The 16,529-nt window shown below is 40.0% G+C and overlaps 1 protein-coding gene across 1 annotated transcript in view; it reads right to left on the bottom strand.

Annotated features, from left to right (window-relative positions):
• Positions 1 to 1,074: 1,074 nt before the first annotated feature.
• The window catches only part of LOC139254108 (sal-like protein 3), a 53,228-nt gene continuing 37,773 nt past the window's right edge, over positions 1,075 to 16,529 (bottom strand). The window contains exons 2-3 of the mRNA XM_070873649.1: positions 11,538 to 15,028; positions 1,075 to 1,506 (exon numbers count right to left, since the gene is read on the bottom strand). Coding sequence (XP_070729750.1) covers positions 1,075 to 1,506; positions 11,538 to 15,028 — 3,923 coding nt within the window. The remainder of the gene's footprint in view (positions 1,507 to 11,537; positions 15,029 to 16,529) is intronic.

Raw genomic sequence — 16,529 nt, forward strand, 5'->3', positions numbered from 1 at the left:
TATAACTTAAGTTGGAAGTGAATAGATTTAGATTAAGTCCCATTCTAATTTTTTTTAAAAAGGTCATTTAATGGAGGATTTCATTTGATCAAACACAATCCTACCCTCTCTTATCTGAAACACATATCTGACCGAAAAGGGCTAAATAGCAGCTTCTTCAAAACAGTTTAAAATTTTTCAACAAAAAAGGTCACAATGGCATTCACTTGCATTTGGAAAAAGATGAAATAAATGACAAGTCTATAAGTTTTGTTCTTTCCATAGGTGAGAAAAGAGACTTCCAGACTTCATGTATCTGGCTACAATTTAAATTAATGCGGTGGTTACAAAGCTGTCAGTAACAAATTTTTAAGTTTTTTTTAAATAAGAAACATGTAGATATATGCATATACCTTGCATATATTTATGCAAATGCAAAAAAATGAGGGTGGGGCTGGATACTATTTCTGACCCGCATAATCTTGACATTATAAATAGTACAGACAAGCACACTTTTTATAGTACACATCTCTGGGGACACAAAAATCACCTTTTTTCTTTTTTAAAGAGCAGGATATCTTAAAAGAAAAAAAATTATATATAATTTCAAGTTTCTACTTCATGTGAAGACAATTAGCACACTTGTCCAGCCATACTCCAGTCAGTTTATGCTTTCCAGGCCCTTAGCGATTCCACTCACAGTATCGTTGTCAAGGAGCTAAATTAGAGCAATGGCCCCACCCAGTTTCCAATCCATTAAACAGTTCATCTGTTCCAGATAGCCAAGGGCCTATTAATTTTATGAATGTACAATTTTTTTTTTAAGTTTTGAAGTACTTTTCTGTAAAATTTACTATTGAAACAAGTAGTACCATGCAAATCTTGCAAGACAACTCAAACCATAACCAGAATATGGAACTTTCGTAATTCTGGGTATGAGTAAAGGAGCAAGAAAACACAACAACTGAGTATTTGGAGTTGAAGTCATATCTTAGCAACTATTGAAGGTATGCTCCAAAAAACTGTACATAATATAGTACAAGATTCCAAAGGTAAAATGGTCCATTTGTTACTGGTGTTTAAGAGCGCCATGTTTTAGTTAATGCCAATTTCTTGGTTATCTTCAATAAATCTAGTGAATGGCCGATTTGCTCCTCCTTCTGTGCTCGGTTTCTCCAGACCAGCAACAGGTGGACTGCTGCCTGTGCGAACCCTGTCCATTCCGCTGGTCATCCTAGTTAAAGCTGAGATACCACTGCCCCCCAAGCTAACAGGGAGCTGAGGAATGCCTCCATTCTGTATAACAGAAATCTCGTTATTTTTCATAGCTAGACCATTCGTAATAGCAGCAGCGTATTGGTTCCAGAATGTTGCATCAACATTCATTGCCCGAGCTGCCAAATCCTTTTGAAACATCTCGGAGAACTTCATAGCATCACCACCTAGTAAAGCCATTGGGTTCTCCACTGACAGACGCCGCCCTCGTCTTGCTGGAGCATTATTCCACATATGGGTTCCCATGTGAACCTAACGGAAAACACAAAACAGTAACAAAAAGAAAAACACACTGTTAAAAAGAATATATTTTTGAATGCAATACATTTTTGATATGCAATGTGTTTTTTCAATTACCCCACTATTACAAACATCTGCACAGATTCTCTTTAAGGGTTTCATTCAGCAGGGAAATCTTGAAACAGTGAAGTATGCCAAATGCAATTCTGAAATAGAAGCATAAAATGCTGGAAATGCATAGCAGGGTCAATCAGCACCTGAAAGAGAAAGACAGGTTAAAATTTCGGATGTGACCTTTGTCAGAACATGAATTGTTTTTTCTTTTTCAGAAGCGAATCAACCAGTTAGCTATTTCCAGCATTTTCTGTTTTATATTTCAAATTCCCAGCTTTTAAACAAATATCAAATTTGTTTTGGTTGTAATCGCTCAGTTATAATTATCATTTTTTTTAAAAAACACAACATTTTAAATATGATTGAGTTTATAATTCAAATCTTTTAGTAGCAAATTTCTACTTTACTTTATTTATGTTGCTTAATTTGAATTACTGGATAATTCAACAAGAACTTACATTTATATAGCGTCTTTAATGTAGAAAAACATTCCAAATTGCTTCGCAGAGGCTAATCAGAAAAAAATGGATGCCAAGCCAAAGAAGGTGGTACTAGGAGAAGTGACCAAAAATTTGGTCAAAGAGGTACAGATTTTGTGGTGGGAAACAATTTCTTCAGTGCTCCTAACGTTTAGCTCGATGCAATTGTAGTTCATCCAAGACTGGATGTCGGACAGCACAGTGACAGTGGAGGGTTTGAGATAGTGGCGAGGTAGAGCCAGGGGTCATCAACGCATATGAATGGAAGCTGACCTCATGTCTATGAAAGATGTTGCCAAGAGGCAGCGAGGTAGACTTTCAACTTGCCACCCGGGCATAAATCTGGCATCGTGGATTGGCTGCTCATTATAGAAACTGCCTGATTTGCATTTTCAAATGGAAATGGAACTCCAGTTTAAAAAAAAAATAGTTTTTCACAATGACGGCCAGTTGCCAGGCCAGTTTCATGACTGGGTGGTAAATTAAAAATCTACCCCAGTATGTAGATGAGGATAGGCAAAAGTAAAATCAAGTGATCGCAGACCCACAATTCGTTTAGTGCAAATTAAAAACCAATGCGTATATGGTAGCCAAGGTTAGTGGGAAAGTAGAAGATTGGGAAAATTTTAAACGACAGCAAAGAATCAATAAGAAAGCAATAAAAAAAAAGGAAAGATAGATTACGAAAGTAAACTTGCACAAAACATAAAAACAGATAGTAAATGCTTTTACCGATATATAAAACGGGAAAAAGAGTGACTAAAGTAAATGTTGCTCCCTTAGAAGATGAGAAGGGGGATTTAATAATGGGAAATGTGGAAATGGCTGAGACCTCAAACAATTATTTTGCTTCGGTCTTCACAGTGGAAGACACAAAAACCATGCCAAAAATTGCTGGTCACGGGAATGTGGGAAGGGAGGACCTTGAGATCATCACTATCACTAGGGGGGGTAGTGCTGGACAGATTAATGGGACTCAAGGTAGACAAGTCCCCTGGTCCTGATGAAATGCATCCCAGGGTATTAAAAGAGATGGCGGAAGTTATAGCAGATGCATTCGTTATAATCTACCAAAATGTTCTGGACTCTGGGGAGGTACCAGCGGATTGGAAAACAGCTAATGTAATGCCTCGGTTTAAAAAAGGGGGCAGACAAAAGGCAGGTAACTATAGGCCGGTTAGTTTAACATCTGTAGTGGGTAAAATGCTTGAAGCTATCATTAAGGAAGAAATAGCAGGACATCTAGATAGGAATAGTGCAATCAAGCAGACGCAACATGGATTCATGAAGGGGAAATCATGTTTAACTAATTTACTGGAATTCTTTGAGGATATAACGAGCATGGTGGATAGAGGTGTACCGATGGATGTGATGTATTGGGATTTCCAAAAGGCATTCGATAAGGTGCCACACAAAAGGTTACTGCAGAAGATAAAGGTACGCGGAGTCAGAGGAAATGTATTAGCATGGATAGAGAATTGGCTAGCTAACAGAAAGCAGAGAGTCGGGATAAATGGTTCCTTTTCGGTTTGGAAATCGGTGGTTAGTGGTGTGCCACAGGGATCGGTGCTGGGACCACAACTGTTTACAATATACATAGATGACCTGGAAGAGGGGACAGAGTGTAGTGTAACAAAATTTGCAGATGACACAAAGATTAGTGGGAAAGCGGGTTGTGTAGAGGACAGAGAGAGGCTGCAAAGAGATTTAGATAGGTTAAGCGAATGGACGAAGGTTTGGCAAATGGAATACAATGTCGGAAAATGTGAGGTCATCCACCTTTGGGAAAAAAAAAAACAGTATAAGGGATTATTTGAAAGGGGAGAAATTACAACATGCTGCGGTGCAGAGGGACCTGGGGGTCCTTGTGCATGAATCCCAAAAAGTTAGTTTGCAGGTGCAGCAGGTAGTCAGGAAGGTGAATGGAATGTTGGCCTTCATTGCGAGAGGGATGGAGTACAAAAGCAGGGAGGTCCTACTGCAACTGTACAGGGTATTGGTGATGCCGCACCTGAAGTAGTGTGTGCAGTTTTGGTCATCTTACTTAAGGAAGGATATACTAGCTTTGGAGGGGGTACAGAGACGATTCACTAGGCTGATTCCGGAGATGAGGGAGTTACCTTATGATGATAGATTGAGCAGACTGGGTCTTTACTCGTTGGAGTTCAGAAGGATGAGGGCTGATCTTATAGAAACATTTAAAATAATGAAAGGGATAGACAAGATAAAGGCAGAGAGGTTGTTTCCGATGGTTGGGGAGACTAGAATTAGGGAACACAGCCTCAAAATATGGGGGAGCCAATTTAAAACCGAGTTGAGAAGGAATTTCTTCTCCTAGAGGGTTGTGAATCTGTGGAATCCTCTGCCCAAGGAAGCAGTTGAGGCTAGCTCATTGAATGTATTCAAATCACAGATAGATAGATTTTTAACCAATAAGGGAATTAAGGGTTATGGGGAGCAGGCGGGTAAGTGGAGCTGAGTCCACGGCCAGATCAGCCATGATCTGGTTGAATGACGGAGCAAGCTCGAGGGGCTAGATGGCCTACTCCTGTTCCTAATTCTTATGTTCTTATGTTCTAAAATAACTTCAAATGAAGAATAGGCCATATGTAATTTTGTATAACCAAATCTCTCATGATGCTGTTCACGGTTAAGCAGATGGGGTTGAATCTTTGACAACTATCCACCCAGCATGGATTGGAAAAGTGGGAATGAAGATTTAAAAATTCTCATCCTGGTTTTCAAATCCTTCCATGGCCTAGACCTTCCCTATCTCCAACTTCTCCAGCCCTCCAAGATCTTTGCGCTCCTCCAATTCTGGCCTCTTGTGCATTGGCAGCCATGCCTTCAGCTGTCCAGGCCCTAAGCTCTGGAATTCCCTCCCTAAACCTCTTTACCTCTACTGCTCTCTCCTCCTTTAAAACCTACCTCTTTGAACAAGCTCTGATCACTTGTCTTAATAGCTCAAGTAGCTCGGAGTCAAATTTTATTTGATAAAGCTCCTGTGATGATTTACTATGTTAGACGCTATATAAATGTAAGTTTTTGTTGGATGTCAGCATACTCAATGTGCCGTGGCCTGATTTTCCAGCTGTTTGTGACCTCCAGTCCACCCTTCCATCAAGCTAGACTCGATGGGAGTAGTCTCATGAACTGTACCCTGTTATTCTTGCATGACAGTACTACATGACATAATGCACGATAAATTACTCTTGCTTCTCAGCTGGAGCTGTGCTTAAGTGGCTTGTCATTTTAAGGCACAAAGTCTAATTGTTGTAAGTAAACAGGGCCAATGGTCATTCAGAGTTTAATTGTTGCTTGGGCAAGGAATTTTGCAAATTGGAATGCGCATGTCAATTTCAGATTGCAGCTCAGCCACCATCATCATTTTAAGCCTGCTTTGCATCTTTAACAAAATGCATCATCTGAAGTGCAATGTCTGCGCATGCTGCCACACCACTTTCAATATATTAAAAAATAAATAAATAAGAGTGGTTCCGAGGAAGGTTTTTGTCTGAGAAAGTGTTTATTTTTCTTGAATAAAATTAGATCTCGGAGTCAGTTCACTATCTGTTTGACAAGACTTCTTTTATTGGTCAATCACTGTATTCCTCTGTTGTACAAATAAATCTTTGAAAGGTTTTATCAAATCACTATATTGATTTCACTTGCTACAATTCCTCATTCAAACTTCTGTAAGAAAAAGCCCAGTGCTAGCTACAGAATTCATGACCTTCTGTCTCTGGTCTTAGGATTTTAACAGTCATGTTCTTCTCAGTTTGTTAAAAGCTAATTTCTATTGAAAACAAGGCAATTGTTGGGATTTTTAACTAGAAGCCCATTTGGATATGGATTTTTTTTTGAAGTGGAAGATTTGCCAAGTCTCAGTTGGATTGTCACGAGAAAGAATGAAAAGAGGAAATGTCTTATAGCACTACTTGTGCAAACATCCTACTGGTTAAACAATTGAGATATAGATGAATGAAACCTCCTACTTTCCAAATTAATAGGGACGTCCTTTATTCTGGAAGCTTTTTGGGGAGAACCAATTTCAAAATTTATCTATTATATATCAGCTATTGTATGTCATATATTGTGTGTCAGCTATCGGTAGCACACTCGCCTCTGAGTCAGAAGGTTGTGGGTTCAAGTCCAACTCCAGGAAGCTGAGCAAATAAATCTAGGCTGACACTCCGTGAAGAGCTGAAGGAGTGCTGCACTGTTGGAGTTGCCGTCTTTCGGATGAGACGTTAGAGCAGACAGGGCCTCGGTTTCTCAGGTGGGTGTAAAAGATCCCATGGCACTATTTTGAAGAGCAGGGGAGTTATCCCTCGTGTCCCGGCCAATATTTATCCCTCAATCAACATCACTAACACAGATTATCTGGTCATTATCACATTGCTGTTTGTGGCAGTTCGCTGTGTGCAAGTTGGCTTACAACACATTACAACAGTGACTATACTCCAAATGTACTTAATTGGTTGTAAAGCACTTGGAGACATCCGGTCGTCATGAAAGGCGCTATATAAATGCAAGTCTGTCTTTCTTTATGGTACATTTAAAAAGCAATTTTCACTTATCCTATCTCAGATGTCTCAAAGTACTGCAGACACAATGCAAACAAATTTCCTCAGGGCTTCGTAACGTTGGAGGAACCCTGCTTATCCGTGCAAATGGGGTTCCCAGTTATCTTCTGCTTAAGTTATGGTGGCAGAAGCCCCGAGAAAACTACCAGCAATTAATTACCTTGAAGTGTAGTGACTTATGCTTATGTGGCTCAGTCAATTTTTTAAATGTTTATATAAAATCGCACAATACTCCTGTGAAGCGCCTTGGGACATTTCACTATGTTAAAGGCGCTATATAAATACAAGTTATTCTTGTTTGTGGGGCAAATGTGGCAGCTATTTTGTGCCAAGCAAGTTCCCACAAACAGCATCGAGATGAATGATCAGTTAATCTGTTTGATAGTGTTGGGTGAGAGGACCGTCACCCAGGACACAAATAACTCTCTGCTCTTCTTCAAATGGTGCTAAACATCTTTAACATCCACTTGAACCAGAACAAGCAGCCCAAGCCCTTGGTTTAATGTCTCCCAATATAAATAATATTAATAATAACTGACAGCTCAACATTAACTTGATCACTAAAGCTAGAATTGGTATCTGTAACTTTTAAGATTGAACTCATTCATATGATATGGAGATGTACACGTGACCAAAACTGAACACTGCTCAAAGCTTCACTCCATTGAATTAGTTTGTGCAAAGGTTTAGGTCCTGTGTAAAGTGTAGCAGATCAAAGCCCTAACTGTCCAGCAGTGCTGTGTATTCACAGTTAAAGTGTAAAGCAATAATTATGAATTAAACACTAGACAATATTTGCTGCAACTAATGCCTGACAAATCTGATTTTATAACTCAGTAACAGAAAGTTATGCAACAGTTTGCTATTATTTTAAAGAAACACTACACAACAACAACAACAAATGCTTTGGCCCACAGTGAGGTGTAGTGTGGAGGAGGGAAACATTTGATTTAGGACAGGAGAGCATTATTAAAAATGACAATTGACTTCAGCCAAGCACATCATTAAAAATCCAACAACTGGTCTCAGGGTTGATGGTCCAGGGTGAGAAAAGAAAATCAGCTCTAGGACTCCCCACTCTTTGGTCCCTATTCATTGACCCTTGCTGGATAGTGCATATGTAGATGTCAAGTGAGGACAGGCCTGACATAACTGTGATGATTCCTATAGTTAAACAGACTGGCGACACTCAATGTCCAGGCTCATCCATGAAAAGCGAAAAAAACCCACAATGTTATTTTAGTTAGTTTAGCACTTGAGTTTAAGAACAGGTTAAAAAAATTACTCCAACCAGGAGCAATTTTCATTAATTTACACCCAGGGGCTAAAACGTATGGGGAGATTTTCCTGTTAAAAAATCTTGTGCATAGGATCATCAGGTTGCAGTGTATAAAGGAAAATGCATGCTGGTAATGGAGCCTGACTGATTCCCCCTAATAGGCCTGCAAGCCTCCCCAGGAAATCCAACACATTCAAACGCACAACAGGAAATATACTCCACGAAATCCACCTATGATTGAATGTGAGCTTGCATGGATTTAGTCCTGGATTGCACACTATCACACATTCCTCATATGTACATAAATAAGAGCCTCCAAATACATTTTCATTTGCGCCTTTTTCTGAACAAACTGTAATGATGTGTCATCCACCTTTGGTAATATGTAATTATGGCCATGAATCTCTTCAATGAGGTGCTTGTCAAGTATTCAAATTTTTTTTTGCATTCTTCAGTAAAATGTAATTGTACTCAAAAACAGGTGATGAGTCAGTTACCATTCTATTTCACGATTTTGGACCAACTGCTAATTTGAAAATCCAATTCCTAACTCTTAACTACTTTGGGGAAGAAGTAGTAGTTTATTTCTGGATGGAAACATTCCACAATGTTAATTTGCTGAGAAACATTAAATGTAAAAACTAAAGCAGAGTTTGGGCTTAGCTGGGGATATCATGTTGGAATAGCATAACAGTAGGTTAACATGATGTCAGATTATTCTGCAGATTTCCCTCTCCTCCCCTATCTGAATGTGTACTTCTAACAGGCATGTCAGCAACTATGTATTAACAAACAAGCTATGCTTTGTCATTATTAAACCCACTATCTTCTTCGCCCAGAACATCCAATGGGAGAACACTGCACACAGCTTCATTAAATATCATATTTTGAACTCCTCAGTTGGGCTAAAGATGTGGTACATTGTCACCACAAAACAATCTAACCGAGTTGGGTAGAGAAAATCAGATAGACCAGTTCCACCTTACTTATTCTCATCTGATAAGTACTGAATCTACTCGTGGTAATAGCATAAAAATGGGATGGGAGGGAGGGAACTATTATGTAGTGCACCTTTAAAAATTATGCCATGGCAGTCTAGTTTGAAAGCAAGCTTTAAAATTTGTGAATGAGCTAAAATTGAAAATTTGTCACATACTGAAAGTGACAGCTGCAAAGCTTTAAAGAACTAATGTGGATTTTCAAGCTTTAACTCCAGTAAATTTATATCCAGCATCCTTCCAAAAGAATATGGTTTAAGACAAAGAATTGAGAAGAGGCAGAATGCTGAGCTGTCACAGCTTTAAATATTTTGGTTGTTACATCGGAGAAGGAAAGGAATGTTAAGTGTAATCCTATATAGCATATAAAATTCAGTTTCAATTTCATAGGTTTGTTATTAATAAATTTTTTTAAAGTTTTGTTGAAAAAGAAAAAAAAAATCAATGTAGCTGCATTAATTTGGTTGGTCCATTTTATTATGATGTGGCACTTTTAAGACTGACATAGAAACATAGAAAATAGGTGCAGGAGTAGGCCATTCGGCCCTTCGAGCCTGCGCCATTCAATAAGATCATGGCTGATCATTCCCTCAGTACCCCTTTCCTGCTTTCTCTCCATACCCCTTGATCCCCTTAGCCGTAAGAGCCATATCTAACTCCCTCTTGAATATATCCAATGAACTGGCATCAACAACTCTCTGCGGCAGGGAATTCCATAGGTTAACAACTCTGAGTGAAGAAGTTTCTCCTCATCTCAGTCCTAAATGGCCTACCCCTTATCCTAAGACTGTGACCCCCTGGTTCTGGACTTCCCCAACATCGGGAACATTCTTCCCTCATCCAACCTTTCCAGTCCTGTCAGAATCTTATACGTTTCTGAGATTCCCTCTCACCCTTCTAAACTCCAGTGTATCCAGTCTTTCCTCATATGACAGTCCAGCCATCCCTGGAATCAGTCTGGTGAACCTTTGCTGCACTCCCTCAATAGCAAGAACGTCCTTCCTCAGATTAGGAGACCAAAACTGTACACAATATTCCAGATGAGGCCTCACTAAGGCCCTGTACAACTGCAGTAGGACCTCCCTGCTCCTATACTCAAATCCCCTAGTTATGAAGGCCAACATACCATTTGTCTTCACCGCCTGCTGTACCTGCATGCCCACTTTCAGTGACTGATGAACCATGACACCCAGGTCTTGTTGCACCTCGCCTTTTCCTAATCTGTCACCATTCAGATAATATTCTGCCTCCCTGTTTTTGCCCCCAAAATGGATAACCTCACATTTATCCACATTATACTGCATCTGCCATGCATTTGCCCACTCACCTAACCTGTCCAAGTCACCCTGCAGCCTCTTAGCATCCTCCTCACAGCTCTTGAATATCAATAAATCAACATTCTTTACAGTAATTACATACAATGTGAGCAGAGACAGTTTAAAATATTAAATTAAAGCCATTTTATTAACTGCATACTTCAGATTATAATTTTAATCAGGTATTCAGCTGAGGCTACATATACGATTGCACAATAATCAGATCTTGTATGGCTTTTGGATTCGGTCAGTTAAAAATGCAAACAACTATATTATGGCGTGGCCAAATGTTTGAATATACATATAGCTTGAATTCCTCATTTATGGCATGGTATTTTATATATAGGGCACCCCTCTCGAAAGAAATGAATTGCAGCAAACAAGAGATGTAATTTGCTTGATGACCAAAAAAACCTCAAACACTTGTCCTGGAAATCCCTAGATCTGTTGGAGCAATATGCAAAATTTGGAATGTTTAGCTTAAGCAGCTATTTACTGGCAAGGTTCTTCCAGTCATTATAATGCATCCCAAAATTCCATTCTGATTTTTTTTAATATAAAAAAGGGGTTACTCCATCCCACTTACTGATTTTGTAGTGAGATATTTTCGAGAGATATATGCTGGTCAGATACATTCCAGTGACAAATTAAATGACAAAAGCAGATAGGCTTAAATGAACCAAATGGGGACTGTTGTACTATGTGTGGGGTTTTAAATAAAAGTGAATTCTGAAAGATAAAAAGGTCTTTCAGTAGTCAAGGTCAACCCTCTTTCTTATTAAGCCTTACAATAATGTTTATCAACATATGCAATACATTATTAAATTACATTTAGCATTTTTATTAGTTCAAATATTCTTCCACCATGTCAAATGTTTTTTTTGACTTGTAATAATTTGACAAGATAATTTAATTGCAAACATTTTATTTTTCATATTTTTAATGTAAGGTGACAATGACCCAGGAATATGTTGATTGCCAATCCCCATGGTCAGAGACTACAATGAGTGAGTGTGTGCGTGCGTTGAGGGTGGGGGGGGGGGTGGGGGGAAAAGGGAAAACAAGACCTTTACGGCACTCTGTATAAATTAAAACCTCAATGCAGAGATAAATGATATAGGTGATTGGGTCATCTTTTTAACCATTAAAGCACTAGTCATTACATTTGCTATGTTAACATTCTGGATTAAATTTACTTTAGCAGGTTCATGGTTAAAAGAGTAGCAGCCTATACGTTCTTATCACTAATTTATACATTAAAATGATCTTACCTTAAGATTCCCTTTTGTTGTAAAAGCTCTGCCGCAGATTGTGCAGCCAAATGGCTTTTCACCAGTGTGTGTGCGCTCATGGATCTGAAGAGCACTTGCAGAAGAAAAGGTCTTTCCACAGGATGGACAGTTATGCTGCTTGGGTGTCCGACGAGGTGGCGGTGCCAGAATGGGTGTCATACCTGGACTCATGGCTGTCTGTGGTGCAGATGGAGCCTGTATACCAACTGGAACCTGCGTACCATCACCTAGGGAGATCGGCTTGCTGTGACCATTGACTTCCATTTTGACCACGGTTGGTGCGGTGCTGGTGACCAGGCTAGGAGTACTTTGGGTGGGACCTAGAGTGGAGTTGGGTTCAAATAACTGAGAAGGAAGTTCTTTCATCTTGTGAGTCAGTAAGTGCTGTTTTAAATTACCCATAGTGGAGCAACCACGATTGCAGATTGTGCAAAGAAATGGACGCTCTTTAGTATGGCTGCGGTAGTGAATTTCCAATGCACTTTTACAAGCAAAAGGTTTGCCACAGATACTACAAACAGTACTTTTCAACTTACCACATTCTTGGTTGGGGAACAGCATACTAAAAGCCTCTTCTTTGATGATCGGCCGACCCAGGTTGTTGGCAGTCAGATCTAGTGCACCTCCATTCTCCCGATGAGTTGATGGACTGTCCGCTTTTTCTGATTTCACTGTTGTCTGATGTGCTTCTTCTTGGTTGCCAAAGCCTGGTGACTTTGATGTTTGACTGTCAGCATTACTATGCACAGGTGACAATGCCTGCATTGAAGAAGAGCACTCTGACGTTGCTGGGCTACCTGCACTCTGACTTTCTAAATCACCCACAGCTGAGGCGGAGTCATTTGTTAAGTGATCACTCTCCATGGATCCATTTTCAACAGATTTCATGCTGGATCGCTGCTGTGTGCTCAAAGCACAGTCTATTATCTTCATCTGATTCTCTAGTGTAGCGATGCTAGAAATCACTGAAGGAGGGGAGTTTGGTGACGAACCAGAACAACATAATAATTGTTTTGAAGACTCAGTTGTGGTAATGTTTAATTCTGCCTCCTCATCCATTGAATTTTCATCCATCAGTTCATCATCAGGATAATTGCTCATTAGTTCAGCATTCATTTCATCACAAGCTAGATCGGTGTCCATACTATCCGAGAAGCCCTCTGGCAAAGGTGTATTTGAAATCTGTCCACCCATATGCATACGAATATGCTGTTGTAAAACTACAGCGTTTGTAAATTTTTTCTGGCAAATGGGGCAAGAATGTTGTACTCGAAGAGGCGGCTTTGCTCGGTGAACTCCGAAGTGTGTCTTTAAGTTGCCCTTGGTGGTAAAAGCGCGGCCGCAGATTTTGCATTTAAACGGCCTTTCACCTGTGTGTGTGCGATAATGCATCTTCAGAGCACTCTGGCAACTTAGTACGCGGTGACAGATAACACACTGGTTGGGGTCGGTCATCTTTTTATCAATGTTCTCCACCAATTGTTGCAGTTTTGAGGTCTCAGATGTTTGCATAGAATCTAACAGACCACCAAATGGGAATTTTGCCTTAAACTGCTCAGTTATTATGGGAAGCAGAGGGCTTGGAAGGGCTGTAGGAATGCTGTTCACTCCATTGTCTGCAGCAGTAGAAGATGTGGTAGAGCATAGAGTGGAGGAAACTGACTGCCCAGATGCACAGCTTTCTACTGGTTTGAAACTTGAAGTCGGTGCATTTAAACCTTGAACTATGGGAACTACATTACTGCCATTAATTGACTGTGGAGATTCTGCAGTGATTGGAATGCTGGAATCATTCTTGTTTATGTTTGGTGACAAAGAAGCACATTCACTTGATGGAGGAGATGGTCTTTGGGGTGACCTGTTTAAAGGAGTCACAGTTGGGGACTCACCTAGGCTGGTAATACTGGATAGAGTTGGAGGCAACTGTAATCCAACTGAAGTTGGTAAGGTTGACAGCACAGGCTTGGTGTCCAACCATGTTGTCACTGGTTTTTCAGGTGGCAAGGACATCCCATACGGAATGCCAGTGCTAGTAGGTACATTATCAAGGTATTCAGGGACTGGATATGGATTCATCTGGATGTGAGGGTATTTTTCTTTATGCCTCTGGAAGTGAACTTTAAGATTACCTTTGGTGGAAAAACGATTTCCACAAATATTACATTTAAATGGCCTCTCTCCAGTATGGGAACGAAGGTGAATCTGTAATGCACTGTCACTTCCAAAGACCTTAGCACAAAACCTACATTTATGCTTAAAAAATGGATCTTCTGAGCTTGTTTTGGGATCAAACACAGAAACATTAGGTGGTTTTCCTTTGCGATGTTTCATAAGGGCAGCCAGTGGATCTAGAGCATTAGTAGTTGCAGCAATGCTGACCAGTGGGTTTGGGAAGATCACACTACTTGATGAATTCTGAGGTAGCAGTGGATTAGACATGCTGGAAGCTGGACTGAGAAGATTACCATGTCCAAGTGATGAAGTTGAATACTGTAACTGAGAGGAAGCGTTACTTGTATTTGAACTGGAACTTGGAGTCAGGGAAGATGAAATTCCACTAGTGGATGGAGGCAAGGTGGATTCTAATCTGGGAGATACGCTGCTCGGTAAAACAGGAGTGCTAGCCCCAGAGGCAGGCTGTGTTATTTGCTGTGAACTATCAAAGGCAGAAGGGTGGATACTGGATGCCTGTCCTGTTCCCGAAGCTGAAATAACGGCTGATAATTGGTTAGAAGAATGATCACTGAACGAAACATGCTGGCTAGCAGCAGATACTGAAGTACCTTGGGAAGATGCTGATGGATTTAATGGGTGCAATGTTTGTGGATTCATCATCGCGACTTGGTTTCGGATTTGTTCAATCAGCTGAAGCTGGTGGAGCTGCTGCTGTTGCAGAGCCATCAGCTGCTCTAGAATCATAGGGATAGCCATGGTGGGTACTTCACTATTTGAATTAGGACTGTTAGATCGTGTGTCCTGCGAGAACTGTGCCACTGCCACTCTAGTGCTTTGCAAAGTCTCTAAAGTCACATTAGTGTTTGGCATGTTATAATTTGTCATGGATGATGATTCAGGAATCTGAGGTAGCGAAGTAGCAGTGCTGGAGGTCCCTTGATTCTGGTAACCTTTGTCAGTGGAGGCATCCACCTCCATCGGTTCGTCTTGCTCTGTACTCTTTACCTCAGAGCTGTCATTTCCCTCTAACTGAGTGCTATCCTCAGCAGCTTCACTCTCTACTTGATCACTTGGGCTACTGGCAGGAGAAGCCTCAGGGAAGTCTTCCGAGTGTGCTGCGTCCTCGTCGTTTACGATTAAGACTAGTGGATTCTTAGTGCAATTCTTCTGATGCTCCATGAAGTCAGACCACTTGAAGAATTCTGCACAGCATTTCTCACAGATGTGGGTTTCCTCACTTCCACTTCTGCTTTCATTCCCACTATCAGCATCATCTGGTCCTTCCCCTGGGGTTGCTAGGAAATCAAAAGGACACATCAAGCAATGACTTGCAAGACTATCCCTCCCTCCAATTTCAAGTTTTTGCACATAACTAAAATCAATATTTTTTTATTTTGTACAAATTACCTCACTTCAACACATCTCAGGTCCCTCTGTGTGTATTCTATCACTCTTTCTACCTAGCTAATCATTTTCTTTGCACAATCCATCAAATTATGAGGCCCTATCAATTGTGGATACTGCTGCTTAATGAAATTCCATAGAAGCTATTGATTTCCAATATTTTCATACAAATCACAGCTGCCTTGTCTGTTGGGTACAAATCAAGCCTTTGATGGACTCATTAGGATTCCCCTTTACCATCAGGCTTCCTCATTTCCAGCAAAATTAGAGAAGCCTTTGCCAGTTCACTTGACATCACTAAACTAATCTGTAACCTTTCAGGCTCAAATCAGTACCTGACAGGACAAACTGGCCCTGTGTTACTCAAATGTGGTCTCAGACTGCCCAGATTTATTATCTTTATACAGCATCAAGACAGTATGGATTTAATGCTAGTCTATATAATGTCTTAAATCAATGACCATATCTTTAGCTGCTTTAGAAATCTGAAGAGCAATGTACCCTTAAGCATTAACTCGGTACACTACCTTGTAGAACTCTGCACGATTTAGCTAAATTATTTCCTGTGCTACCAGTGAAACGCAAAGGCTGTGCCATAATTATTAAAAGTTATTGACAGAGACTCAACCTATTACAACTTTGAGTAGCAGAGTTATGCAAAATGACTTTCTTCACAGAATAAAACTGCTGCAAGAACGAGCATTGTTGTAAAAAGGAGGCAAAATTTAAATTTTTTTTGCAACAGAATATTTTTATTATGTTCGACAAAATCTTCATATAGTTCTACCTTACTTGCCGTTGCTTTTTACAAGACACACATGCATTACTACAAAATCTTCATATAGTTCTACCTAGCTTGCAGTTGCTTTTCGCTAGACACACGTGCATTACTGTAAAGATTTAGCTATTCAACAAACAAGTAAGTTCAATACCTGTAATTTTGATAACAAGTAAATTCTCAGGCATCAACTTTTATCTGTGCTCAAGAAAAGGCTCAGTGAATTAAATGCCAGTACTGTGATAGGAAACCCACTAATTGGTTTGTTTAATTATTGTAGGCAGCCACCTTTCTGGACTAGTCTTACCACTATGTGCCAAACAACAAGCATGTTTAATGAACAGGATTCTAATGTGCACCTGGTCAACTAAGAAAGATGAACCAAAGTACCAGTTCTATTCACAGTGGCATTTCTGATCCATATTATGCCTCTAGTAGACTCCAATGCGCAGATTGTGATTATTCAGTTGCGGTCATTCGCCACTTTTTCACATTGTTCAACATACAGTTCCTCCACTTCATAAGTTGCCTATGATTATTCAACATGCAGAAAACCACATGCAATTGTGAAAATCCGTCTGTGTTTCTGCCAAATTTTGTTAAACAAAAATCTT

The sequence above is a fragment of the Pristiophorus japonicus genome, chromosome 1 (assembly GCF_044704955.1).
Source record: "Pristiophorus japonicus isolate sPriJap1 chromosome 1, sPriJap1.hap1, whole genome shotgun sequence".
In the NCBI taxonomy this organism is placed as follows: domain Eukaryota; kingdom Metazoa; phylum Chordata; class Chondrichthyes; family Pristiophoridae; genus Pristiophorus; species Pristiophorus japonicus.